Genomic DNA, 27,909 nt, shown 5'->3' on the forward strand with positions numbered 1-27,909 from the left:
GGAATAGAGTTCAAACTGTGAGAATTACTGTGGTTCATTACAAAAACTCTCATTCATTCATTCATTATCCAACCCGCTATATCCTAACTACAGGGTCACGGGGGTCTGCTGGAGCCAATCCCAGCCAACACAGGGTGCAAGGCAGGAAACAAACTCCAGGCAGGGCGTCATCCCACCACAGGGTGCACACACACACACACGCACACAAACACACACCAAGCACACACTAGGGACAATTTAGAATCGCCAATGCACCTAACCTGCATGTCTTAGGACTGTGGGAGGAAACCAGAGCACCCGGAGGAAACCCATGCAGACACAGGGAGAACATGCAAACTCCACGCAGGGAGGACTCGGGAAGCGAACCTGAGTCTCCTAACTGCAAGGCAGCAGCGCTACCCACTGCACCACCATGCCACCCACTCTCGTTCATGGTTATCTCAATAGTTTTTTTTAGAATACATCAATTATTTCAGAGTATTATGAATACATCTGGGGCCTCATGCATAACGCTGTGCATAGAATTCGCACTATAACATGACGTAAGCACAAAAGCGGAAATGTGCTTATGCACAAAAAAATCCGGATGCATAAATCTGTGTGAACACCAACTTCCACGTTCTTCCGCTCCATAAATCCTGGTCAGCGTGAAAAGTAACACACGTGCACATGCCTGCTGTCCCGCCCCAACTCCTCCCAGAATTACACTCTTTGAATATGCAAATCAATATAAATAGCCCTTAAGATCAGCCTTCTGTGAAAAGACAATGGCAAAAGCATGAGGGAAAATAGAAGGATTTCAGCGAATACCAAATGAAGGCAAGGAAAAACATTATTTGTTGGTTTAAACAGTGGTATAAACAACAAAAAGGAAGTTGATCGAGTGACATAGCGTGTTGGAGAAACTCGAAAGCTCAAGTTCACAAAGTCACAAAAGCTATGAAAAGGCGAGTCGTAGCCCACAGTCTGAGTGTCATATGAAAGCTTATTAGGGTACAGAGGAAAAAAAAAAAAATAGGCACACAGTGAGGGGAAAAAAAGCATGAAATGTCAACTTTACTCTAAATTTCCACTTTAATCACAGTTTATTTTGTCATTAAATTAGATCATCATAAACTTCATCTTAAAATTGTTTAATATTTAGTTTCTCAAATCCCATTGTAACTAAAGTAATAATAACTCTTTGCATTTATATAGCGCTTTTCTCACTACTCAAAGTGCTCAGCAATTGCAGGTTAAGGGCCTTGCTCAAGGGCCCAACAGAGCAGAGTCCCTTTTTTGGCATTTTTACGGGATTCGAACCGGCAACCTTTCGATTGCCAGTGCAGATCCCTAGCCTCAGAGCCACCACTCCACCTGTACAGTAAAGTAGCATGTTAAATGCTTCATTTTGTATTTGATCTTCTATGTACTCTGTGTGTGTGAATCACTACATGCTTCTAGGCTATCTCTTCCTCTGACAGGACACAGAATCCATTACATTTGTAATATTACAGCTCTCTGAATAATTAACGTACTAATACATACTAAGATGTATATGTGATATCATTTTCATGATAGATAGATAGATAGATAGATAGATAGATAGATAGATAGATAGATAGATAGATAGATAGATAGATAGATAGATAGATACTTTATTAATCCCAAGATGATAGGAGTTAAAGCATATTAAACATGGAAAAGACGGTGGTGCAGTGATTGTTCATGTCTCATGCAAGATACCTGCTGCGCCATGCACGACCTTCGATGAAGTACTTTATTGTAGCAGCACTGTCTTTCAAACGTACTAGCCTCCAATTCCTGTCCTTTCTTTCTCCAAATACCCAATCACCACACAATCAGCTCTTCAATAGACGTTAAGTCCTCTGTAAGCTTAGAATGCTGATTCTTCAAAACTTTTAAGGAACATTGAAAAATCTTTGTAGTACATGTTTAATTATTCTATCCTTCCAGCACCAGCAAGAATTCAGCACGAGGCAGGAACAATCCGTGAATGGAGCACCAGCGCCTCGCTAGCGCTGCGGCACCGTGTCCTCACAAGTGGCTCAAGTTGTGCAATATTATAACTATCGCAAGTTTACAGTGAGGTAATTGTACTTATAGGTACAAACAGTTCTACAAGGACCACTTGGACTGAAGAAGAAGAAGAAGAAGAAGTTTGACCATTCTGTGGACCATTATATTGTTACAGGTTAATTACAATCAGATGCATTAAACTAATATGCAGTTAATTTCAGTATATTTATAAAGCCACGTCAGGGATGTGGATCTAAAAAAGAAAGGGTAACCACATAGGAACACTAGCACTGCTTTGACGCTGGGTGCCGCCAGTCTACAAAACCAAGTGCAGAACTCGTGTATGCCAGGGTATGCGCTACCCTGGAAATGTGCATGGCTTTACGCCAAATTTAGGTTTTATACATCGCGATTTGAACTTGGAAACATTCTTACACAACATTTTTGTGCGTACGCACCATTTATACATGAGGCCCCTGGACACTACCTAAAGTAATATGCAAGTCACAGGCATGTCATCCTAAAATAAAAAGGATATATAGAGTGCTGTCCACTATTATTGGTACTCCTTGTAAAAATTAGTAAAAAGGGTTAGAAAATAAAAATCCCCATTTGCTGAAGAAATGTCATCTTGCACTGAAAAAATTAGAAACATCTGACTTAATTTAAACAATTTAATTCAAAGAAAAACAAAGCGCTCATCAAGAAATATTTTTAAAATTAACATTTTTATAAGGGGTGTCATTTATAGTGAATGCCGCACATGAAGAGAGAGAGAGAGAGAGAAAGAGATTATTATTATACTAGCCAACCCGCAGCGTAGCATAAGCTGCAAAATTATTTATTGATGGGTGAACACTTCCTGAAAGACACAGTTGTCCAAATGGGGTGGGTTTGAGGATATGACTGTGAGTGAATGAAAAGATGGAACTCTGGAGAGAGCAACATACAATTGTCCGTGACTGAAAACTGGTTTTGGCAGATACAGGCATATCTTTTTGAAAGTTTGGCCCTGTGCCTTATTAGTTGTCATTGCAAAGGCCAATCTAACAGGAAATTGTCTGCATGTAAAAGTAAAAGGCAAATTTGAATCTGATGGGGTCAGGGATATCTCGGAAGTGAATGGTGATAGTAGCTGGAAGCATTTGGGACATTGCCACAATTTCTGTCTCGCCACGTATTCATGTAGTCAGCGTATTGTTGAGCAGACTGTATGACTATGCTTCCATGACTAAGAACAACGCTCTGTCGTGCGTAACCCATGGTCTTAGAGTTGGCGGGTGGGGCTCTGTCGTGCGTACCCCAGGTGCACTGCCTGCTCATGCCTCGAGAGCGAGGGTGGACGCAGGAGGAGGGTTAGAGTTGGCGGGCAGGTCTCTGTTGTGCGTATCCCATGACGCGGGAGGAGGGTTAGAGTTGGCGGGCGGGGCCCTGTCTTGTGTGCATGCGTATCCCATGGTCGGGTGACTTGGTAGATTATATATAGAAAAGCAGCCGGAACCGAAAAGAACAATGAACAACAATGTTGCAGCTATTCCTGTAGATGCTACAGTTTTAGGAATGTCTCCCCTAGCTCTGATGGTATGAATCAGGGTTTTGTAGACAAAGGTTTTCCCTGGTCCTGCAGGACCATGTAAGAAGAAGCATGTTTGTCGGGGATGGGAATCGCTGTATAAAGTTTGTAAAACAGTGTCAACAGCATGTTTCTGTTCTGTGTTGAGTTTGTCGTAGTGTTCCGGGAGGAGGGTTAGAGTTGGCGGCCAGGGCTCTGTCGTGTGTATCCCGTGACGCGGGAGGAGGGTTAGAGTCGGCAGGCGGGGCTCTGTCTTGCGTGCATGGACGCAGGAGGAGGGTTAGAGTCGGTGGGCGGGGCTCTGTCATGCGTATCCCATGACGCGGGAGGAGGGTTAGAGTTGGCAGGCGGGGTTCTGTCTTGCGTGCGTGCATATCCCATGGTCAGGCAACTTGGTGGATTATATATAGAAAAGCAGCTGGAACCGAAAAGAACAATGAAAAGTCAACGTGGCTCAGAGGTGCATGTGGACTGTAGCAGAGACGAAAGCGACTGAGGCGGTGTTTGGTGAGGTGTTGCGTGCTGGCACATGACCAGGCAGTGTGCATGCCTCGAGAGCGAGGGTGGACGCAGGAGGAGGGTTAGAGTTGGCGGGCGGGGCTCTGTTGTGTGTATTCCATGACGCGGGAGGAGGGTTAGAGTTGGTGGGCAGGGCTCTGTCGTGCGTATCCCATGGTCTTAAGAGTTGGTGGGCGGGGCTGTGAGTTGGCGGCCGTGGCTCTGTCGTGCGTATCCCATGGTCTCTGTCTTGCGTGCCATGGTCGGCTGCTTAGTGAATTGTTGGCGGGCGTCACTCTGTCTTGCATCTTGCCTGCCATGGTCGGTTGCTTAGTCAATTATATATATAGATAGATATGTAATCAGCATCTTTAAAAGACTGACAGTAAAATCAAAGCATTCCTCCATGGTCAGATAAAGAGCATACTGAGAGAGACTAAGAGAAAAAGTACTGAAATCATACACAATCTAAACACAAATGTAAAGTTACATAAAAAGCTTACAGTTAATATTCAAATACCATCAACGTGTCTATTCCACAGTCTAGTGAACCAGTAGGGATGTCCTAGGAAAAGGAAAGAAAGACACACGTGAAAGTCACACTACAAGTGAATTACAAGTTTAAGAAATGGTTGTTTGCAATTTACCTTATTTTTCATTAACATCCAATTTCCAGAAGATATTCTTGTAGCAAGCCGGCTCAAAGGAAAATATAAATGTCACTTGTATTTAAATTGAAAAGGCTCTGTGAACATCGCAACTGTCAGTCTGAGTCACATACAATTAAGTGGTGCACTGACCATTGCAGGAAAGTCTTTAACAATTTAGAAATGGCAGGCATCATCTGCACAAAACTACCATGAAATTCTATTAAAATTGACGGTACAAAAACATTGCAGATTATTTAGTATTACAATTTAGACACATTACTCCAACATAAGGAACTAAACTGAAAAGGAAAAAGGTAATATCGTGCACCAGTGTAGTCAATCTAAACTTTGTAAGAAGCCTGCTTCACGACAGAATAACTGATCAAGCGTTTCCAAGATGCTTGTATACGTTTTTTTTCGTTTTCCATGCACAGTCAAGAAGTTCTTGTGAAACCTGCCTTGTGGAATTTGAAGAGTTGCCCGTGAGTGTCTGTCCACTTCAAGCACTGAATATAAATCAATTACTACAGAGAAAATGATTATTAATAGAAACGTAAAGGTTCACGGTACAAACATAACCATGCAAAACAAAGTTATTAAAAAAAACGAAAAAAAAAACTGAGCAAATTTCAATTGTTTTAATTTCAAAGCATACTTACTTCCATTGTCAAAAATAGGATCAATTGGTTTTGTCGCTTCTTCTTCTTCTTTTGTCTATGTACAATGTACTTACAAAAAGCTATACGTATCCATTATAAAGTTCACAGACATACGTCGCATTTAATTTCGCTCCCTCTTCATTCGAATGGAGTTAAAATTTTCAGGTGACAAAATATTTTCCAGTAAGAAGTCCACTTACAGACTGAGATAAACGGCAACACAAAAATGACTCACACGTACAATTCAAACCTGACGAGTGATGTGTGTCATAAAACATTAGACATGCGCAGAACAAATCGGGAAGCATCGTGAAATGAATTTTAATTAAGCAGAGAGCGCGTGCACCATATACATAGACTTACTAGACGCCTCATGACCCGCAGCATCATACGTCAACGGCGCCGCCATATTGCGAGTGGCACTGCTGTGGAGTGAAGTAATGGATAAAGATGCCTCACGCATGTGTTGCTCGGGATTGTACAAACCGCTGTACGCTCCAAACCAGATCACAGGGATTACATTTCATAGGTAAAGCTGAACAATTGTTTTGGTTATATTTGGCCATTAGAAAATCCCTTTTTATAATCTTAACTAGCTACGCCAGGCTAAGATAGCAAAGCTATGCATTTATGTGCTCAAGTGAACCTCCAAACAACGTTTTGGCTAAACGTATTTAGTCACTAACTATGTAGATTGCTGTTAGCTGTTAACATTTCTCAAACTTTGAAGGTTTCCCAAAGAAATCCACCTCAGGAAGCAGTGGGAGGTAGCCCTTAGACGGGATTTTGAGAAAGCTGTCCTGTGATGTGTGCCGTGCTAGTTTTGTAACAGATGCTGTACCGGCATCATATGATCAAAGTTACCGCTTGCTCACATTAAAAAACAAAGGAGGTTTGATGATTCCTTCTGAGGGTACAGTCAAGGTGGTCAAAGTAGCTGAGCGTGTTATCTGAAAGTCGACATTAGGGCAAGCTGTCAGTGTACCTTTGATCAATCTGTTTGTTTGGGCTAAGTGAGATTGGTTCAGATGATGCGTTTTTTCTCAAGGAGCACATTGAGGAAACACAGTTTGAAATTGACAACCATCATGTTATGCTCATGTCTTTAGTTGTGTCTGTCTTCCACAAATTAAGGCTGCACCATATTGCCAGACTGAATACTCCCAAATTACAGAGTGGCAACACATGGAAACAATTCTGTTTCAAGGATTTTAGATCCTATCCTGTACATATTTAAGTAACCACATTGTGTGTGTGTGTGTGTGTGTGTGTGTGAGAGAGAGAGAGAGAGAGAGAGATTGAGAGAGGAATGAGTGAAACGTTTTCAGAAATTATTGAGCCAATTTGTATACAGTAAAATTGTTTATTTTTGTCATTGAGTGTATCATTTCACTGTTAAAAGAAAGACCAGACTGCCAGTTGCAGTCTTACTATTTTGACTTTCAGACATTGGTCATGTTTTCGTCTCAATAATTAATAATAATAATAATACATTTTATTTAATAGGAGCCTTTCTTAGCACTCAAGGTCACCTTACAATAAAATTAAACAACATTAGTAAAATTAAAACAAGTAAATTAAAACATTTATACACTAATAATGGCAATTATTAAATAATAATAATTATTATTATTAAATAATTCCTCCCATATAAGTAGCATTACTCAGACTGCCTTCTTCCATCTCCAAAACTTTTCTAGACTTCGTCCTGTTCTTACGCAACACAGTACTGAAGTATTGGTTAATGCCCTAGTCACTTCACGTATAGAATACTGTAATGCTATTCTATCTGGCATCCCACAAAAACGTATCCATCACTTACAACTTCTTCAAAACAAGGGGGGCTCTGCCCCCTGCTCGCTTCGCTCGCCTACCCCCAGCGTTGGGTATCCTGAAATACATTAGTCGAGCTCATTCGTCTTGGAGCCGTGCCTGCTTTGCTTCCGCAGTTTCAGACCGCGCGTTGTAGGTGCCTGCGTTCATTGATCTTATCTAGGTGGGCTCATGTTTGTATCGTTGAGCTGTGTTGTGTTTGAATTCGGTGTAAAGCGTTTCAGGTTTGTACAATCCCAAGCAGCACATTATTCCTAACTTCACTCCGCAGTAGTGCCACTCACAATATGGCGGTGACGCCTGCGCCTTCCGCACTATCATTATGGACCTGTGGTGCCGCCGTAGCCTCTTCCGTTTGAATCTGGGCTGCAGCGCAGAATCCTCTTTTTTGTATGGCTGTGTCATTAGTCATTAGCTATGGGCGCGTTGTTGCTTCATTTCTCATTCACGTCAGTTGAGCTCTTTCGTTTTTGGGCTGTGACTCCTTCGTTCGCGGTGGATACGACCTCGTGTGCGGTTTATGAGACACACGCTGTATGCGCCTGTGCAGCATGTCTCATGGTCCCATCACCGTGTACCTGCGTCCATGCCATCCGGTTTACCATTCTCGGTTAGTGATATGGATCTCACTCAGCCCGAACAAACTGATCAAAGATACACTGACAGCTTGCCCTAATGTCGACTTTTGGATAACACGCTAAGCTACTTTGACCACCTTGACTGTACCCTCAGAAGGAATCATCAAACCTCCTTTGTTTTTTAATGTGAGCAAGCGGTAGCTTTGATCATATGATGCCGGTATAGCATCTGTTACCAAACCAGCACGGCACACATCACAGGACAGCTTTCTCAAAATCCCGTCTAAGGGCTACCTCCCACTGCTTCCTGAGGTGGATTTCTTTGGGAAACCTTCAAAGTTTGAGAAATGTTAACAGCTGACAACAATCTACATATTGACTAAATACGTTTAGCCAAAACGTTGTTTGGAGGTTCACTTGAGCACATAAATGTATAGCTTTGCTATCTTAGCCTGGCGTAGCTAGTTAAGATTATAAAAAGGGATTTTCTAATGGCCAAATATAACCAAAACAATTGTTCAGCTTTACCTATGAAATGTAATCCCTGTGATCTGGTTTGGCACATACAGCGGTTTGTACAATCCCAAGCAGCACATGCGTGAGGCATCTTTATCCATTACTTCACTCCACAGCAGTGCCACTCGCAATATGGCGGCGACGTTGACATACGATGCTGCTGGTCATGAGGCGTGTCGCTACCCGATCTGTGTGCCTACCCGATTTGCGCGCGCAGGCGTATTGAAAGCCTAACATGCCGTAAAGTGTTCATGCTGGCGTTGAACAGATTGGGCAGCACCGTAAAGTGTGTGATGACGTAGCCTTTCAATACGCACGCAGATCGTGCTGGCAACGGGAACCAGGTAGTGACACACACCGCATGCGCTTAATTAAAAAAACATTAAAAACAAAAAAATCCACTTTACGGCACAGCCTGATCGGAACTGTGCATGCAGTACAACTTGACATTACGGTTTATTCATTTTAGTTCCACATTAGTTGACCATAATGAAAATATTCATCCTGCAAAATAAACGAAGCAGCCTTTGTGGCGTAACATTGATGTCTAATGTTCAATCGCCGTAAGAGGAAGCTTAGGTGTGCACACCTGATAAGCCCCTATTAGGGCGAACTACACGCTGTGTACTCTTTGTATTATTTGGCAGGTACTATATATATATATATATGTTATATAAAGTATGTAGTGTTTTTATTTTTCCACTCACGTAATAAATCATATAAAGTTTCCTTTCCGTTTTGTTCTATTGTTGCAATTTCCCTCTTATGAGCAAATTGTGTTTGTTTAAAAATATCTTTAGACATCAATTATTATTAATAAAATGCCATTTGTTTTAAGGCATCATTTTTACAAAACCTAATGTTGCCAACCAGTTTTATAGAAATAAATGGCCCTTTCTCAACAAAAGAAAAGAATTAACACTGTTGCATGGCATTGTGCTGACTGCCCCCCTTAGTGTTAACTGTGACAGTTCACTTGTTAAAATTCTTTAATTCATTCTCAGTTGTGCAATCAGGTCAGATGCTGAAGAAATCAAGAGAATAAAGCCACCGGTTCAAATCCTCATTTATTCCAACGGCTATTAATCTTACAAAGAAGTTCAACTTTACATCCACAGATTTAAATGGAGTGAGCTGTTATCACTTGAATCAATCTATATAATTTTTTTACAGTAAGTTGCTTGCTGCTATAGTTCATATTTGTAATACATTTGTTCTTAGTGATGTGTTTTTAATGTTGTTTCAAGGTGTCTCTGTAAAACCCCCCCAAAAACCAAACTTACCTATTAAGACAATAAAACTGAACTGAATTTAAAGGCTGTAAAATAAAATATTCTCCAGTAACTGAGCAGAATTTAAACAGCATGAAATAGTTCAGTTTATGATGAACACCATGTGGACAGAGGGCAGTGATATTCTTTCTTACAAATTTAATCAACATAACACACATTGTTTGTGTGCAGACTCATCTAATGTGAATGGTTTTATTCACCCATATTGATACAGAGCCAGTTCATTTTTACAACTTTTTAATAAAAAGGAAATACAATACATTTTCATACATTTTTTATTGAATAAATGGTATGTTTAAAAATAACAAAAGTGAAATATATGTGAACAATGTTTGTCAAAAAAAATTATCCACACAAATTATATATATATATATATATATATATATGTGTGTGTGTGTGTGTGTATCAGTTGTGGTGGATTGCCGGCTTCTTAGTCCGGCTATCACCCCCAGGCCGCCAGGAGGAGCTCTCCGGACAGCGTGGACGTGCCCCAAGTTCCAGCAGGGACTCATGGACTATGTAGTTTTTATACGCAGTCCTGCTGGATACCTTGGGGGCCACCAGGAGTCGCTGTAGGAGGACTCGGAGGCTCTTATGTGCCCTATAGCCCGGGAGTACGTCATGGTCATGTGACAGGAAGATACGACATGCTCCCGGGTTGAAGAAAAGGACGGTTTACCCTGACCCGGAAGGAATAAGGAACTGTGGACTGATGGGGCAGGAACACCTCCGGGTCAGGGTGTATAAAAGTGAGCTGGGAGGTAGGGTGGCAAAGTGTCTGGGCGAGGAGGATTTGTGATTATTATAGTGATTGTATATTTATGAATAGTGTGGAGTGGAGGGTGCTTTGTGCACTGTACTTAAAGGAAATAAAAGAGTCTTGTGCTTTTACAACGTGTCTGAAGTGGTACCTGAGGGTCTGAGAGGTGGACAAAGGGCTTATCTGCGACACAGTAGAAAATTCATTAATAATAAAGATGTATAAAAGGTAAATGCATTTAACTAGAACACAAATACAATGCAAATGGCCAACAATGGGGAGGTTTTAAAAACTATTAGGGAAGGACAACACAAATATATTTACAGATCTTAAAAAAAAAAATGATAGGCAAAGCTTTGAACGCAGTAAAAGTGAATCATTAAATTTGTCAAAAAAGGAAAAATGCTATTTTAGCTTTATGAACAAGATGCTACTCAGAGTCAAAGAGCTGTTATCCAGCAATATTCCATTAAAAATGTGTTCTATTTAAACTGACATTTTTCCTGACCTGTCCGTTAACATTTGTTCACTAATAATATTACTATATCACCTTTTCTTACAAGTGTAGCTCAACTTGCTCTTCAAAAACATAGTTACAAAGAAAATTGAAGGCATTATAAAAATAAATAAGAAGCAAATGGAGGGGTCCTTGTCCTTTGTAATAAATACCTGCCTGGTCAAATGGCTGGGGACAAAGACAAACTTGCAGTCTTTAAGGATACTGGAGATAATAAACCTCTGGGGGTCCCAAGCCAATGCCCACACAGTCCTCTCTGCACATCCCAGCACACATAATTGTGGCCGTCTCAGTCCAATCACAATTCCATTTTAGGACATCTTGTGAAATTTTCTTCTCTCCAGCATCACAGGCAGTTGGAGTTGATGTAACAGACGGTGGAGACGCGTTGGGGGCACCATTGCAATAAACTGGAAAAAGACAACAGAGAAAATCAGCATAGGTTAGTGCCCAGTGCAGAGCTTACAAAGTGTACACAGTACCATTTCTAATCTATTACAACCAATGTAAGTAATTAAGATGTAGACAAATTAGAAAAGTGGGCTTGTTGAAGATTTTCGAAATGCTTGACATTTGTAGCCTAGCACTTCTCTATTGGCAAAGCATTCCAGAGTTTGTTGCATGAGTACAGAAAGCTGCCGGTTTTTATGGTTGATCTTGGAATAAAAAAGCAAAGCAACGTTTGAGAAAAGAAATATTGGGAGCAGACACTCCAAAATACAGGCAGGGTCTAAAATACTCAAAGCCTTCTAATTATTTAATAGAACTTTCAAATCAATTCTGTGTGAGACAGGCAGCCAGTGTAATGAAACCGAGACAGTTTTCCGAAGAAAAAAAAACAAAATAGACCAATACCTCGTGATCACTTGGCAAAGGCACAGCAGATCAGAGCAGAGGTTTAGATGGAGGATTCTAGCAGAGCTTCGAAGGAGGATCAGCCGCTACTTCAACATGGCACACATCTCTCTGTCCTTCTTCTTTAACTGCTGCCCCATAACACGACCGGACTCTTCTACTTCACTGTAACTGTTAAAAACATAAACACAGTAGATACACAATGTTCACTCACAGAGTTCAAACATTAATAAAGTGTACTCTTACTTCTTGTTCTGCCTCCTTTCTTAGTTCACCTGTAGATCAATTATTACCAAAGTAAACCATCACAATAGGTAAAGGTCTGCTTAGAGTAAAGTCCAACTAATAATATTATTTTTAATTACTGTGGTTTTTTGTTGGATTTTGAAAGAACCCCAACTTAATTGTCATTATATATAGCATCATTTTTTTTTCTTCTACATTACGCATACAGTAGACATTGTGTTATAATCTCTGTATATCTGAAGTTATAATGTGCTGTGCTCAGGTGTCATTACTTGCATGAAAACATCTTCGTTTTTCTCTCCTGCCTTAGTTTTGTTTTAAGTTAAAATTAAGTCTTGTTTTTTTTCAAAATCCAACAACAAAGCACAGTAACTTAAGAAAATAAATGTTATTTTACAAAACTGAACAACATCCCTGTTTTTGTGACTGCTGGTACTGATGTGCCTCAGTCTCTGTGTTTGCGAGGATTCACACTCCGAGGCTTTCCTGTCTAAAATTAAAAAGCCGTGTTAGTCACCGGACAGAGTGAGCAAACATAGAGGTCAGTATTCAAGACAGCAAAATATTACAGATCAAATAATAAATATGGGGAGGCTTTGCAGGAATTATGCAGTAGTCTTAGCTGTAGAAATAGCAAATCTAACATGAACTGCACATTATCCCAAACTGGGAATCTTAAAAGCAGAAGAAAAGAACATCCAATTGTGTCTCAGTATTCGGGGACACTGGCATCTGTTGAGCCACATGGTAGGCTGGTTACCACTGGGCATCCTGTAGGGTCAAGAAAAAAATATATAATAAAGGGGCACTGTTTTTCTAACTGCAGCAATAAGAAGTGTTATTTCTAAGGAGCAAGCCTTCTCCATTATATTCAGTTAAATGTATGTGTGTGTACTCCTCCTAAACCAACAGCTTAAACGATTAGCTAATGACACGTGACAATGGCAGGTGCCCAGCCTGTCACTGTGCCACATCAGACACACACCACAATACTCTGATGGCTTTGGACATAAATTTTAAAATTGCCTGTTTTGTGCCATATAAGTTTTTTCTACCAAACAAGGTTAAAGAAATCCATTTCAAAATTATGAATAAATAGTACCCAACTAACAGATTAATTCATAAGTATGACATTAATTTATCCCCGAAATGTAGTTTTTGTACAAAATAAGACAAATCACCTCTCACATTTCTTACTTCTGCACCTATTCCAAAATGTTTTATAAAGATTTATTTCTGTTACTGTCTTGAATGACAAACCAGTATCTCACTCTTTAATTCTTGTTCTTCTTCTGTATACAATTTTGAAGACTGTGGTTTCCTTGCTCATAAATTTCCTACTCATAAGTGTAAAGTTCAGAATGTTAGACCCTCTATTACATCTTTCTGTATGGCCATTAATATGGTAGAAATAGCTTTAAAAACGGAAAACACACTAAAATAATTAAAACGTGTAAGATTCTGAGCTGCTTCATTAACAATTTGTAATGCTATTATCTACATCCGTCTTTCATGTGATAAGTTAGTTGTTGCTATTCTCCTATGTAATTTAGTCTTCGTCGATATATATTTATGTAATCTGATATCAACATAATAAAAAATACCGATGGCTTTGGAGGGCACACTTTACACCAGTCGAGTGTCAGGCGTGCTCTCCTAATTCTATTCCTAATTCGACACCTCGATTACATTGTTTTGCTTAATAATTAGCACGCCGTTCACTCTTTAATATAAAAAAATGTGGACAAATGTTAAAAGAAATACTGTACACCACCAAATGCTAAAAGTGTGTTACGAAATAAATGACATACATACATTAATCCATTAACCCAAACACGGAAAATGCTGTGATTTTTACGATTAAACCACAAGATTACAAAGTATTGCAACTAAAAATTACTTACTTACAAAAAGCTGTACATGTCCATTATAAAGTTCACAGACACACGTCGCCTTTCATTTCGCTCCCTCTTCATTCGACTGGAGTTAAATTTTTCAGGCGACACATCTTCCATGACGTTATAAAATTCAAAAGTTTCCATCTTTTCCAGTAACAAGTCCACTTACAGACAGAGATAAATGACAACACAAAAATGACTCGCAAGTACAAGTCAAACCTGACGAATGACGTGTATCGTAAAACATTAGACATGCGCAGAACAAATCGGGCAGCGTCGTGAAATGAATTTTAATTAAGCAGAGAGCGCGTGCGCGAGACAAATCGGATGGGGACTCCTGTCGCAAAGTAAAAGAAACGCAGATCGTGCAGGGTCGTAATAGTTAAGCTATGCGCCTGCGCGCGCAAATCTGGTAGGCACGCAGATCGGGTAGCGACAGGCACCGCAGATCGGGTAGCGTCGTCTAGTAATTCTATGTCTATGGTGACAGGATAGTGTTTGTGCGCATGTATGCGCAGATCCGGAAGGCACCGCAGATCAGGTATTGACGCTGCAGCCCGTATACATATGCTTAATTGGGACAGCGTGCTGTTTTACGTCATTTTCATTTTTCCGGTGGGCTGTCCTATTTTACTTGTATTTAGAGGTAGGAACGTACTATTTAACTGTGAAAGTGACCACTGTATAATAAACTAAGCAAAAAGTAAATTTAAAGGAGACAATAAAAGCATTACAAATCTGAGTATTTAAATAGTATTGACTGTATGTTCAACTGTCTTAATTCAGTAAAACATATAGAAAACAAGGTGAGATGGTCTACTCGCCTGCGCCCTCGTTGGTTTTTATCTGGTGTCACTGCTCCTTGGTTCGAGGGTTAAATTGCTTGTTTTCGTTTACCTTGGTTTTTTTTTTTTTTTTTTTAATAGTACACGCGATTTTTGGAGATCATGCAATATTGTACAAATGTTATTTAGTTATCCTTGTTTTTCTGTTAGTATAGTGATACACGGCGTGGCCTACTGCAAACATATTGTCAACAGTTCCACATCTCTATCCTGAAATACAGAATATTTACACAATGTTTATTATGTTTTTTTTGATGTAACAGCCGAGAAACGAAGATCGAAGATATGTCTTGTACGTGCTCCGTTGCAGCAAAGTGGTTTATACATTCGGTCTGTAAAGGTAAGTAATACATTTACACTAATTCAGTTTCAAGAAATTACAAACGATTGTACGTTTCTTTGTGAGTATGTTTGTCCTAGTTAAGTTTTAATAAATCAAATGTGATGGAACGGTTGTTTATACGTACAACATTTACGTTTATTTAAAATGGTAGGACAGTTTAACCTTTATTAAACGCGACTACGAATTAATTATTGTGTAATTATTAGGATTTTTGTTTCATGAAACTAGTTATAGAGCGGAGCATGTTGTTCATCACGGCCTACTCGCGATAGTGAATTAAATTTCCAAGAAATAAGTGCTGGTGAGATTATTTTTCACGGTATGTAAACAATTGCAAGTAACACCAGCATGTAGCATTCTTGTTTATAAAAAAAAAATAAAATAGTTAAAATGTGCTTAATCTAGACGCCTGCAAAAAAATCTGAAAAGATATTCAACTTTTTGTTACAAAGGAATTTATCTATTTAGGACAGATTTTTTTTTTTTAAACCAAGGACAGTTACCAAGGCAGACGGTATAACTGTTCAGTCAAATGTTGCTCAATCGCAGTATGTTGATGACCTATAATTAAGTTCACACCGTATTATTTAATTTCTCTTCTAAGACTGTCACGTTATCTAAAAAAAATAATTTTCAATTTTATTGATATTTGTTCTCTTAGAACCACTTTTAAAATAAACTGGCACTGGCATGTTACGAATAATCCAGCATGTACAGTATCTGAAAAGTGATTCTTCGATGTTTGTTCTTACTGTAGTGTTTATGGTTTGAACATCATTCAGATGTGTAATTATATTTTTAGAAAACACCCAGTCAATCTATTTTCCACCAATAGACCCTTAATAGCACTGGCTTTTGTATAGAAACACGTTTTCACCACATTTATTTAATTTGGAAAAACTGTAATATTATTTTTTAGACATAAATCTTTACTTCATGAACATTCATTACAGGTGTAATGCTGATGAGTCAAGTATTTAACAGATAAAACCTCCTGTTCAGTTACATGGAAATCCTCTGAAGATACAGTTTAACTGTAATTCCAAACGTATCTGCAGTTTTCCTTGGTTTGTTCAATCTGGTCGTCTACATGTTATTCAGAAATGAAGGGCTTGACTTGCTGTCCTCCTTGTCACCTCCTGATTTAATCAGTTCCCCCTTTGATTAGATTAGTTTGTCATATTCTGGTGGAAAGAATGATAAAATAAGGGCCTTATTTCTTGACAGTATTATTTGTAAGCCTTAAGTAATTTCCAATTGGAACAACTTGGTTAAAACAAAAATGGTAAAAGCAGCAAAAAATCATTCTAAATAATAAGTTAATTTTTTTTTTAATTTTCAGTTAAGCTCATAAAATATAGAAAGATGTCAACACCTTAACTGTTTAAAAAAGTTAGGTTTTACTCTCCCTTTTAGAGATACTATATTATGTTTGGTTATTATGAGTATACTGATAATAAAGAGAATGACTTCTTCCTTACTGGGATTTTTCTCATCTAAAGGTGGGTTAGTGTTTTTGAGCTTCTGATAGCCTAAATATGTAATTATATAATTATGTGAGTTAGATGAATAATTTGTGTTCAAGAACAATTAAGATGTTTCTGCACTCTCGTTTATTTCCATTCATTCTTCTCTTTCAATTGTATTCAAATTTTTTCATGTTCCAGGGATATCATGCTCCAGGATCCGAATTAGTAATTTTGGAAAGCATGGAGTATTTGTGGTTAATTTTGCAAGGAGAAGTCCTATTAGATCATTTTCACAGTCTTCAGTTTATTTTCGTGCTAAAGATGGCACAACAAAGGATGGAACTGGTGATGGTAAGGTATGTTTCACAGAAATGTTGTGCAAGAAGTACATTTTAAAGTTTATATGGATTTTATTCTTAAATTCACATACAAATCACTTTGTTTATTGTATTGATATTATAGACCTGCAGGTAAATATCTATGAATGGTATAGAAAGAAGAGTGGGCCCCAACCCCCCCACCTCTGGAAGCATTTCCATGAAAGGACTGCTGATATCTGTGCTAACTTTCCAGGTGTTCTTGATTATTGAGTAATATGTCTAATGGGTTCTTATCTTTAAAATGAAAAAATAAGTGTGAAAAAGGGAAGAATAAACAAAATGTGTCTGTGCAGTAAGCAGAGTCTTAGAAGGCAGTGCAGTTTTTCACACTGTTTATACATGTGCTGCAGCAGGTTTTATGATCAAAATGGCTAAAACGCAAACAGAAAGCGAGTAGAAAAACAACACAATATTGGTGATGCAGAATTGGATTTTATTCTAAAAAATACATTCCGTAGCCATTCTAAAGTCCATTTAAATCGGTTGTCACTGACTTGGATTTCCAGTAGCTTTGGAGGTTGTGGCTGTTTTTCCTATCCTGAGTTGTATAACTGGAAGCCATTTCTTGTCATAGCTTTCAATGCACTAGTTGATTATATATATATATATATATATATATATATATAATATATATATATATATAATATATATTGTTGAGCGAACGCTGGCGTGACTGGTAGCTGCTGCTTGCCAGTAACTTTTTAACTTTTTATCTTTTTTAACTTTTTATTTTTTTACGATTAACTTACAATCTAATGGACTAAGCAACTGTTTTCATTTTCATTTTGGGCAGATTTATTCGCTGAGTTTTATTTTTCGGTCATTTAAAGCCAGACTGATTTCTAGCTCAAAGGGTGATTTGGTTGTGTGTGGACTATTTTTCAGCCTTTCCCAGCTTTGAAACTTACCTGGCTTTGTTCTCCGGACATCAGTTGTCTGCGTCTTCGCTTAACATGTGGACCGGTAGGATATTTATTTTGTTCATATTTGTTTGGTCCCTTCTGTCGCTCGCTATCCTACCTGCGACAGGCCTGCTTCAGTACTCCGCTGCCGAACTCCTCCGACTGCGGTTCCACCTGTCCGAGCCTCCGCTGACTGGGCTATATCTGCACTTGGACATCGTATTCCTTCCCCATTGGAGATAGATCCACCATGGGTCCCGTCGGAGTATCCAAGCTGAAAGTTCGAAAATAATAAACTCCATCTGGTCCAGTTCTCGACGTCCTCCATGTAATTTAGGCAGAGTCGCTGACCACAGTGTGTTAGCCAGCCTAGCCTGGTCGGCTAACACCATTGCTAAATGCGATAGCACTGTTGTCAACTTCGGTCTGTTGAACATCTGCTCACTTACAAGCAAGGGGCCTCTCATCCATGATCTCCTCACAGATTCTAAGTTTGACTTTTTCTGTCTAACCGAGACATGGCAGCAACCTCATGACTTTTCCCAACTTAACGAATCCACTCCCCCGGGGTTTGTTTACATCTCTCAACCCCGTGGCTCTGGCCTGGGAGGGGGCTGTGCGTTAATGTATCGTGAGAAGTGGAAAGTCCTGCTGTTGTCTGTTCCTGCCTTCAGTTCATTTGAATCTCTTGTGTGTCAATTAACTGGACCTATTCCTACTATTATTGCAACTATTTACCGGCCCCCTAAATCAAATAATGACTTTCTGGATGACTTTGCTGTTTTTCTTACACACTTATCTACTGTTTTATCAAGCATAATACTTCTGTGGGATTTCAGTATACATATGGATAATATCAATGTCCCTATTACTAGAGACTTTACATCCTGTCTTGAGAGTTTTGGATTCCAGCAGCTGATGTTCCCACTCATTCCAAAGGACATATCTTGGACTTGATTTGCTGTTCTGGAGTTGCCCTGCTTGATTGTACTGCAGATGAACTCCCCATAACTGATCATTTTCTTATTTCATTCCATGTTAAACTTTCTCTTTCCAATACTAAGCTTTCCTATCTCACGAATTTCCGTAATATTAAGAATATTAACTTAGACTCTCTTTCCTCCAGTATTGATTCCCATATGGACATTCATAATTTATCCACTCCTGAAGAACTGGTCTCACACTATAACACTGGAGTTAATGGTATTCTTAACTCTGTCACTCCATTAAAAACTAGTTCTGTTTCTTTCTCCTTTTCTGCTCCCTGGTTCACGCCTGAACTTTGGCTTTTGAAAGCCAAAGGCCAGCAACTTGAAAGGTTTTTTAAAAAAATCTGGACTCTTTGTTCACAAAGAGATGTACAAAAACCTTTATTACAAGGACTGTATTGCCCAAACTAAATCTAAATATTATACTCTCATTATTTCTTCCAATGTAGGCAACACCAAGTCATTGTTTTCACTGCTTAATAATATCACACAACCCCCGGATTCTTTACCTTTAACCTTTACTCAACTGATTTTTGCAATTCCCTTATGTCCTTTTTTTAATGAAAAAATCCAGAAGATTCATCAGTCTCTCGGTACAGATTCCTCCAGTACTTCATTTGAATTTCACCCACCAACTCATTTATTTTCCTCTTTTCAGCTTCCTACTTTCTCAGAAATCTCAGATCTTGTCTAAGTCTAAGCCATCCACCTGCCAACTGGACCCCCTCCCTACAGTTCTGGTCCATGCCTGGCTCCCCTCTCTGGTCCCTTTTATTTCTGCTATAATCCACTCTTCTCTCACTACTGGTACTGTTCGTTCATCTTTTAAAACTGCTGCAATAACCCCAATACTGAAAAACCTGGTGCAGATCCGACTAATTTCAGTAATTTTTGTCCCATTTCTAATCTACCCTTCATTTCCAAAATTCTTGAAAAAATAGTGGCTATTCAACTTCATTCTCATTTGTCATAATAATCTGTTTGAACAGTTCCAGTCTGGTTTTCGTCCCCTCAACAGTACAGACACAGCACTTATAAAAAATTACTAATGACCTCCTTATAGCAGCTGATTCTGGTTTAATTACTATTCTCATCCTCCTAGATCTGAGTGCTGCCTTTGACACTATTTGTCACACTACTCATCTCAATAGATTATCTTCGATTGGCATTACCCACACTCCACTAGATTGGTTCAGATCCTTCCTCTCAGGCCGCACTCAGTTTGTTCAACTTAAAACTTTCACATGCCAACCCACCGCTGTTACTTCTCATTATTTACCTCCTTCCCCTTGGAAATATCTTTTGTAAATATAACATTAGCTTCTACTGTTATGCTGATGACCCCCGGCTCTATCTCACTAGCAAACCTACTGTTTCCTTTCCACCCTCCTCACTTATTGATTTCATAGCAGAAATCATTCATTTGTTATTGATAATTCCTCTGTCTCCCCTTCCTAACAGGTTAAGAGTCTGTGTGTCATCCTTGACAGTACTTTATCCTTTCAGTCCCACATCAATAACATCTCCTGGTCTGCATAGTTCCACTTGCATAACATTAATCGTATTCGCCCCTCCCTCACTCCCCACACCACTGCTATCCTTGTTTTTTCTTTAATCTTTCTTGGAAGTCTCTTTATAAGCTTCAACTGGTCCAGAATTCAGATGCCCGCATCATTACTAGAACCCCCTCTATTCACCATATCACTCCCGTTTTGCAGCAGCTTCATTGGCTTCCAGTTAAGTTCCTCATTCAATTCAAAATTCTTCTGTTAACGTTTAAGGCTATCCACAACCTTGCTCCTCCATATCTGTCTGACCACCTCCATGTTGCCATTCCCTCCCGTACCCTTAGATCCTCTTCCTCCATCCACTTGACTGTCCCCTTCGTCCGTCTTACCACTATGGGCAGCAGAGCATTCAGTTCAGTATTATATGATTGTACAGATCTTTATTCATTTGGAGGTATTACTCTGGAGTTGTTGATAGACAGATAATAATAATAATTCTATTCATCTATGTCTTTATGAAAGTTCATTATATAAGTAATGGTATCCATTTCCTGACAAGTGAATGGAGTTAAGTTTCTTTTTATCTGCATCAACACTTTAGAAGTAAGACCTAGAGAGAAGGCTACACTGCATGTTTTCATGCATTCTCTATGCTATCTCAGATGACATTTACCAGAAAAAACAATTGAAAGCTTAATTTTTGTAGCAAGCACCATCTAAACTTAACTGAGGGAACATTTTTTTTTTAAAATAAAGTTTGCATGAAAGTCACTCACTCTCTCTCCCTGTTTCACGCAAAGTGAGCACCTTTCTTTTCACTTGAAGAGCAGCCTTTCTCAACACTGAAAGTGGCACTAATTTATTACCACCTGGTCAAGGGCGATACCCATGGGAATTCGGAACTGCACTTTCTAACTGAGCAAAATACTTTGAGTCCTGCTATGCTTTTAATCTTTCTCAGAAAACATGTTTTACATTCAGCATGATGGGAGCTTCAAGCTTATGGTTTTTACCTGAAATCTGTCATTTGACAAGGTTAAAGTATCTCCCATACAGGTACTTGTTAGTATGAAGTGTTGTTAAAAACAGCTTTAAACACTAGTACAAATGTCAATATTACTCATGTTGGCTGGTTATGATTTAACATTCATATCAGAATCAGTCTTAATCACACACATCAATCAATGTGCGTTTATAGTAATAGGAAGAGTAGCATTTCTGTTTTTGAAATTAAACTTTAAAAAGAAACTAAAGAAAAGAACTAAATAAATACAAGACATTAAAGCAGATTTTGCCAACTTGAGCATTATGTCACATGCAGCAAGCTAAACATAGACTTTTATATGTTATTTCCCATGTCTCTTTAGTGTTCATTAGTGTAGATGCATCTTATTTGTAGTTATGTGACGTTTTGTATTCTTGACACCACAATTGTATGGAATTATTCATATGGTAGCAGATCCTGTAAAAGTCTTTATTATTAGGGATTGACCTGCGGGTAGTCCTGCATTCCCTATAATATATGTGGACTTTATTTACACATCTTTAATCTTGAAACTTAAAATGACTGGAATATAAAATGATGACCACAATAGAAGGGAAACCTTTGTCTGCCTTCAAGTAGGTTTTACAAAACCCTCTCAGATGGTTACCAGTTTAAGTCCACCTTACTTTCCTCAACGTTTGTCTGTGACAGTGATAAAGTGGTGGTAAAACCACTGACTGGAGATTCAAACCAATAAACCTTGATCATCCTGTAAACAAAAGGACTTTCTCTAATTACTGTTTATGAAAAATTTGAATCTGATGGCAATATTAGACTTTAAGCATCTGCTGTAAATTTATATATAAATATTTTCTTTTTCTGGAAAAGATCTATTACAATGCTGCAAAATGAAAATTTTTATATACTGCTCAAAAAATTAAATGAACTCTTTTTAATCCGAGTATAGCATCAAGTCAATGAAACTTCTGGGATATTGATGTGGTCAGTTAAGCAGTAGAGGGAGTTGTTAATCAGTTTCAGCTGCTTTGGTGTTAATGAAATTAACAACAGTCGCACTAGAAGGGCAACAATGAGACGACCCCTAAAACAGGAATGGTTTATCAGGTGGAGGCCACTGACATTTTTTCCCTTCTCACCTTTTTTGACTGTTTTTTCACTGCCAAGTGATGCCCTGGTCCATATCTGGTAGGAGATCCCCCAGGACACCATTCGTTGTCTCATTAGGAGCGTGCCCTGATGTTTTCGGGCATGCATACAAGCACATGGGGGTCATACAAACTACTGAGTATGATTTGGAGTTGCTGCAATGGAATTTCAACAAAATGGACTAGCCTGCTGCATCATTTTTTCACTTTGATTTTCGGAGTTACTTTGAATTCTGCCCTCTGTAGGTCAATAATTTTAATTTCCATCAAACGATGTGGCATCCTTTCGTTCCTAACACGTTACCTAGTCCATATCAGTATAGATACCCAGCATGATTTATTTTCCCATTGAGATCTGATGTGTTTTCAAAGTTTAATTTTTTTGAAAATTTATTTGTAATAAATTTTATATATATTATATATATATATTAATGTCAGTTTAAATATTCAAGATATAATGATTATGGAAAGGTATTTGTGGAACAGTATATTTGAGGGGAAAAAAGGTGGAGAATATGTATTAAACATTATTGATTGATTTTTATATTTTTCTTTGACAAAAGAAATCTGTAAGTGAAGGTGGTGGGGGAAAACGATCTTCTGGTTCTGGAAGTTCTGGCAAAAGTGGCAGTCAGTTGCGTTGTCCAAAATGTGGAGATCCTTGCACTCATGTGGAGACTTTTGTTTGTAAGTATAAACTTGGCTTTTTAATATTTAATTTCTTCTTTTTACAAAATTGCTGAGGTGATTCTGTTATTATTTAGGATGTGTTGAGTTTATGTAATTATCTTTTAAAAAGTTTTATGTTAGCATTTGAGCATTATTTGAAATGCAGCTAAACAATGCAGGAGTGTCCATTTGAATCTTCTCAACACAGACTGTTGCTTTTAGCTTTGGTCTCCCCCCCCCCACCCCCCCCCCCCCCCCCCCCCCCCACCCTACAGTATTTATAATGGTAAGGGAACAAGACCACATCTGGTATAGATAAAAATACAAATGGCATGTAACTGGTGAGCTTGTAGGCATATGCATTATGTGCTATTACTTGTACTATGCTCAGAATCCTGGTTAATGTAATAATGAAAATATTTTATTAGTATTAACATTCCTTCCCACTTTATGGGTGCTAGGAGGACATTTTTCTCTGCATCTTCCAAATTGTGCTTGCTTCTCACTTTTATACACCGTATACTGCACACGTTTTAGACAATTTGTGGTTTCTTAAAAATGAACTGCATCACTACCCTATAGAATGAAACTTTCTCTCCTGTTAGAATGCGCTGAAGTTAAACGATAAATGGTCCAGATACTGGAAAAATGTCTTCATAGAAAGTAAATGTTAAAGCTAACCCAAATCACATTTCTTTTTTTCTATGGAAATGAACTGAAGCTTGCATAGAAAGTACTCTTAAGTAGAGGTGGGCGGTATGACCAAAATTCTATATCACGGTATTTTTCTAAATTCTGCCGGTTTCACGGTATTAGACGGTATTTTTTTTCCCCATGCATGAGTGGATGTTAACCACATTTTCCACTGCAATTACTGCAGTAGACTGGCTAAGAATAACCTATTAGACTGTTATGAGAATTGTACATCGTACAAAAAGACATTTTAATGTGCACACAAGTATTAATCCAGGTTTGCATGGCCCCATAAAGTGATAGTTTTCCAGGGGGTGGCACTAAAGAGAAGGAATCACATTGCATGACAGATGCAGTCAAAATATAGAACCTTTAATTGAACAAATTTTGCAAAAGCTTAAACTATGATTTTGACAACATATTTTCAACCATCCAAAGAGGCATTTAGACTTAGTAAAATATCCAGAGGTGTTTCTCAAAAGTTGGATTGCACTGAACACGTCTTAGAAAAGGAATAAATAGTAAATATTTTTTGTAAACCAACTACACTTTCTGTTAATGTTAGCAATCTCTGTCCACTGACACGTTTAAGTGACTTTTTAAACAATTTTACCATCATTAAACTGCATAATATTTAAACTAATAAATAATAACAATAAAATACATAATAGTATTACTGATAGCTGCACCATTACTTCAAGGCTTCAAGCCCAGGTGCATTACACAGTATTCACCAAATTAAAATAAAATAAAACAAGTGCAGCTTGGTGATGACATCTTACCAACTGTACCATCATTTAGGCAAACTGCATTAATATGGGCCTTGCTTCAAGCTAAGCTATATACATAAATAATAAAAACTGCAACTTGCATTTATAATGCTGTTTGTGGTATAGCCCTATGGCAGCGCATTAGGGCCACTGTGAAGAAAAAAAAATATGGACACGGAAGAAAAAAACAACCTATATGTCGAGAATAAATTCGACATGTTGACTATGTCAAGATTAAAGTCGACATTTCCACTTTATTCTCATAGTTTATTTTATAATTAAAGTAGAATGTTGTAAACTAAACTTCATCCTAAAATCAATGTTTAATTTACTAGATTTTCTCAAACCCCGTCACAAGTTAATGCAGCACATCAAATACTTTGTGTTAAGTGTTCCCCGACCCAGTCGTTAATCACTATGCTTCTTAAACTGACTTCCTCCGCACGAAGAGCAGGTGCCTGCAGCAATCACCGCACAGGTAAACGTCTTTGTGAAATTAAAACTAGTTATTAACTTACCCAACGGAGTGTTCAGAACTTTAAAAATATCTTCGTTATACAGTGGAACCTCTAGATACGAGTTTAATTCGTTCCAGCACTGAGCTTGTATAGCGAATTTCTCGTATCTAGAACAAACTTCCCCATTGAAAATAATGGAAATCCAGTTAATCCGTTCCGCACCCCAAATATATTAACATAAAAATCAATTTTCCTAACAAATAACACTAATAAATTATATATACTGTAGTCTACATTTAATAAATAACACTGGTAAATAATATAACTGATTATTAAAAGAGTCAAAACAGGTGTCCAAAGTGCAGTAGAGCATTCAATAAATGTTTAAATAAATAATCCTTAAAACAGTTGTGAAGTGGAGGTTTAAAATACACAAGAATAACAATCCTTTAACACGAGGTTAAAACGTCAAAAGGATGCAGTCTTTAAAAAACAGACGACAATCCCCGGTGCTTCTTCTCTGTTAGCGTCTCACCTGCGGGCTCTGCAACAGGCGAGACACTCTTAATGCAGCTGACCTCCTCTGCACCGTCCTGCTTCAGCTGTTTGGCTCGCCTGTTCAGCTCACTGTTCAGCTACATGCGAGCCTGCTCTCCTGCCTGCCTGCCTGCCTGCCTTCTCTCTCTCTCTCTCTCTCTCTCTCTCTCTCTTTTCTTTTACTTCTTGTCCCCCTTAACCGGCTCGCGCTTCTCTATATATGCGGGGAGGACATGGCAGCTGCAGCCCATCAGCCACAGGAACAATCATGGATGTGGGCAGTTTCCCACCTGTGCACTTTTAAGTGAGAAACGCAGACACCGCAGATCGCGCCTCGCAACTGCTACCACGCCCCCTCGCTAAGCTGAGAGGTATACCCACAGCCTGGCTCGTGGCTCGTTACGCGAGCCAATGCTCGCATTTAGATCAGAAATTTTCGCTCATACTTTCCTCGTATTTTGAATTTCTCGTATACAGAGGTGATCGTATCTCGAGGTTCCACTGTACATGTTTAATTATGCCATCCATTCAGAGTTGCGCCCATCTCTGAACGAGTCGCCAGCACATCGCAGAATCAGTACAAGCAAAACATACACTAGCAAGAAACAAAAACAAGTACAACTTGGCTTGCAGTGTTATCCAGTAGTATAGAAACAGTATTTACACATCTGACCTTTTAAAACCAAAGTATCTCCAGGAAACGGACGTGATTCCTTTTTTTTTCGGCAAAAGTTCTTCTGTGTCATTATGTTCAACTTTATCGTCAGCTTATTTTCGGAATGCTCTCTGTCCATTTTCACCGCGCGGCATACCTATGCTACCGCCCACTATATGGTGGTGTAGCAGTGAAAAAGAGCCCTAGTGCAACAAATCTTTGTTTAGCGGTGTAGCAGTGAAAAAGGTCCCCACTTGAACAGTTTCCCGCTGCGCCATGTTCCGAACGTCGTTTAGGCAATTTAAACCGGTGTTTCGGTATAAGAAAAATCCATATCATAAAAAAAGTAAATGGTTTTCGGTATGAACCGGTATACCGCCCAGCACTACTCTTAAGCATGTGGCATTTATTGTTGATCTAATAATATAATATAAACTAGGGTTGTCAAGAGTAATGAAATATACAAGTATCTATTTTAACATTTTTATCTATTTTAACACTTACAGTTGAGCAAACGCTGGTGGGACTGGTCACTGCTACTCGCCGGTAACTTTTTTACTATTAACTTACAAGCTAATGGACTAAGCAGCTGTTTTAATTTTGGGCACTTATTCGTTGAGTATTATTTTTTAGTCATTTAAAGCTAGACTGATGATTTCTAGCTTGACTGGTGATTTGGCTGTGTATGGACTATTTTCAGCCTAATCCTGCTTTGAGATTTGCCTGGCTCTGTTCTCCGGACATCTGAGTTGTCTGCGTCCTCGTGTCTTTGCAAACAATGTGGACCAGAAGGATATTTATTTGGCTTGTTTGTTTGGTCCCTCCTGTCGCTTGCTATCCAACCTGTGTCGGTCCTGCTTCAGTACTCAGCTCCCGAGCTCATCTGACTGCGCTTCCACCTGTCTGAGCCTCCGCTGATTGGGCTGTTTCTCCACCTGGACATTGCATTCCTCCCCCGTCAGGAGATGCATCCACCGTGGGTCCCGCCGGAGTTTCCAGGCTGACACTTCTAAAATAATAAACTCCATCTGGTCCAGTTCTCAACGTCCTTCACATAATTTAGACAGGTCACTGACTGCAGTGTGTTAGCCAGACTAGCCCGGTCGGCAAACACCATTACCAAATGCGATAACGCCATTGTCCGTTTCAGTCTGTTGAACATCCGCTCACTTACGAGCAAGGGGCATCTCATCCAGGATCTCCTCACTGATCGTAAGTTTGACTTTTTCTGTCTAACCGAGGCATGTCGTCAACCTCATGAATTTTCCCAACTTAAGGAATCCACTCCCTTGGGGTTTGTTTACATCTGTTAACCCCGTGGCTCTGGCCAGGGAGGAAGTCTCACGATAATGTATTGTGAGAAGTGGAAAGTCCTGCCGTTGTCTGTTCCTGTTTTCAGCGCTTTTAAATCTCTTGTGTGTCAATTAATTGGACCTATTCCTACTATGATTGCAACTGTTTACCCCCCCCCCCCCCCCCAAAATCAACTAATGACTTTGCTGTTTTTCTTCCACACTTATGTACTGTTTCATCAAACATAATACTTCTGGGGGATTTCAATATACATATGGATAATATCAATCTCCCTATTACTAGAGACTTTACATCCTTCCTTGAGAGTTTTGGATTCCAGCAGCATACTGATG

General features: G+C 38.9%; 1 protein-coding gene and 1 long non-coding RNA gene across 6 annotated transcripts in view; one reads left to right on the forward strand and one right to left on the reverse strand.

Moving 5' to 3' along the window:
- Positions 1–10,014: 10,014 nt before the first annotated feature.
- On the reverse strand, positions 10,015–14,234 carry LOC127526100 (uncharacterized). Of its 2 annotated transcripts, none has more exons than XR_007933717.1 (3): positions 13,905–14,234; positions 11,751–11,921; positions 10,015–11,305 (listed from the first exon to the last, which is right to left on the reverse strand). It is a non-coding gene; the product is annotated as an uncharacterized LOC127526100 (long non-coding RNA). The 2 variants fall into 2 exon arrangements; XR_007933716.1 differs by having other exon boundaries at positions 11,751–11,915; positions 13,905–14,233.
- A 151-nt stretch (positions 14,235–14,385) lies between these two features.
- The window catches only part of clpxa (caseinolytic mitochondrial matrix peptidase chaperone subunit Xa), a 291,827-nt gene continuing 278,303 nt past the window's right edge, over positions 14,386–27,909 (forward strand). For 2 of the 4 annotated variants that reach the window (XM_051920219.1, XM_051920220.1), the window contains exons 1-4: positions 14,386–14,435; positions 15,003–15,079; positions 16,750–16,907; positions 23,045–23,168. In XM_051920219.1, the coding sequence (XP_051776179.1) occupies positions 14,401–14,435; positions 15,003–15,079; positions 16,750–16,907; positions 23,045–23,168 (394 nt within the window). In that variant the 5' untranslated portion in view covers positions 14,386–14,400. Of the gene's footprint in view, positions 14,436–14,512; positions 14,541–14,602; positions 14,701–15,002; positions 15,080–16,749; positions 16,908–23,044; positions 23,169–27,909 lie in introns of those variants that run through there. The other 2 variants (XM_051920221.1, XM_051920222.1) reach the window with 2 other exon arrangements.

This window comes from Erpetoichthys calabaricus, chromosome 17, assembly GCF_900747795.2.
Source record: "Erpetoichthys calabaricus chromosome 17, fErpCal1.3, whole genome shotgun sequence".
NCBI lineage: Eukaryota > Metazoa > Chordata > Cladistia > Polypteriformes > Polypteridae > Erpetoichthys > Erpetoichthys calabaricus.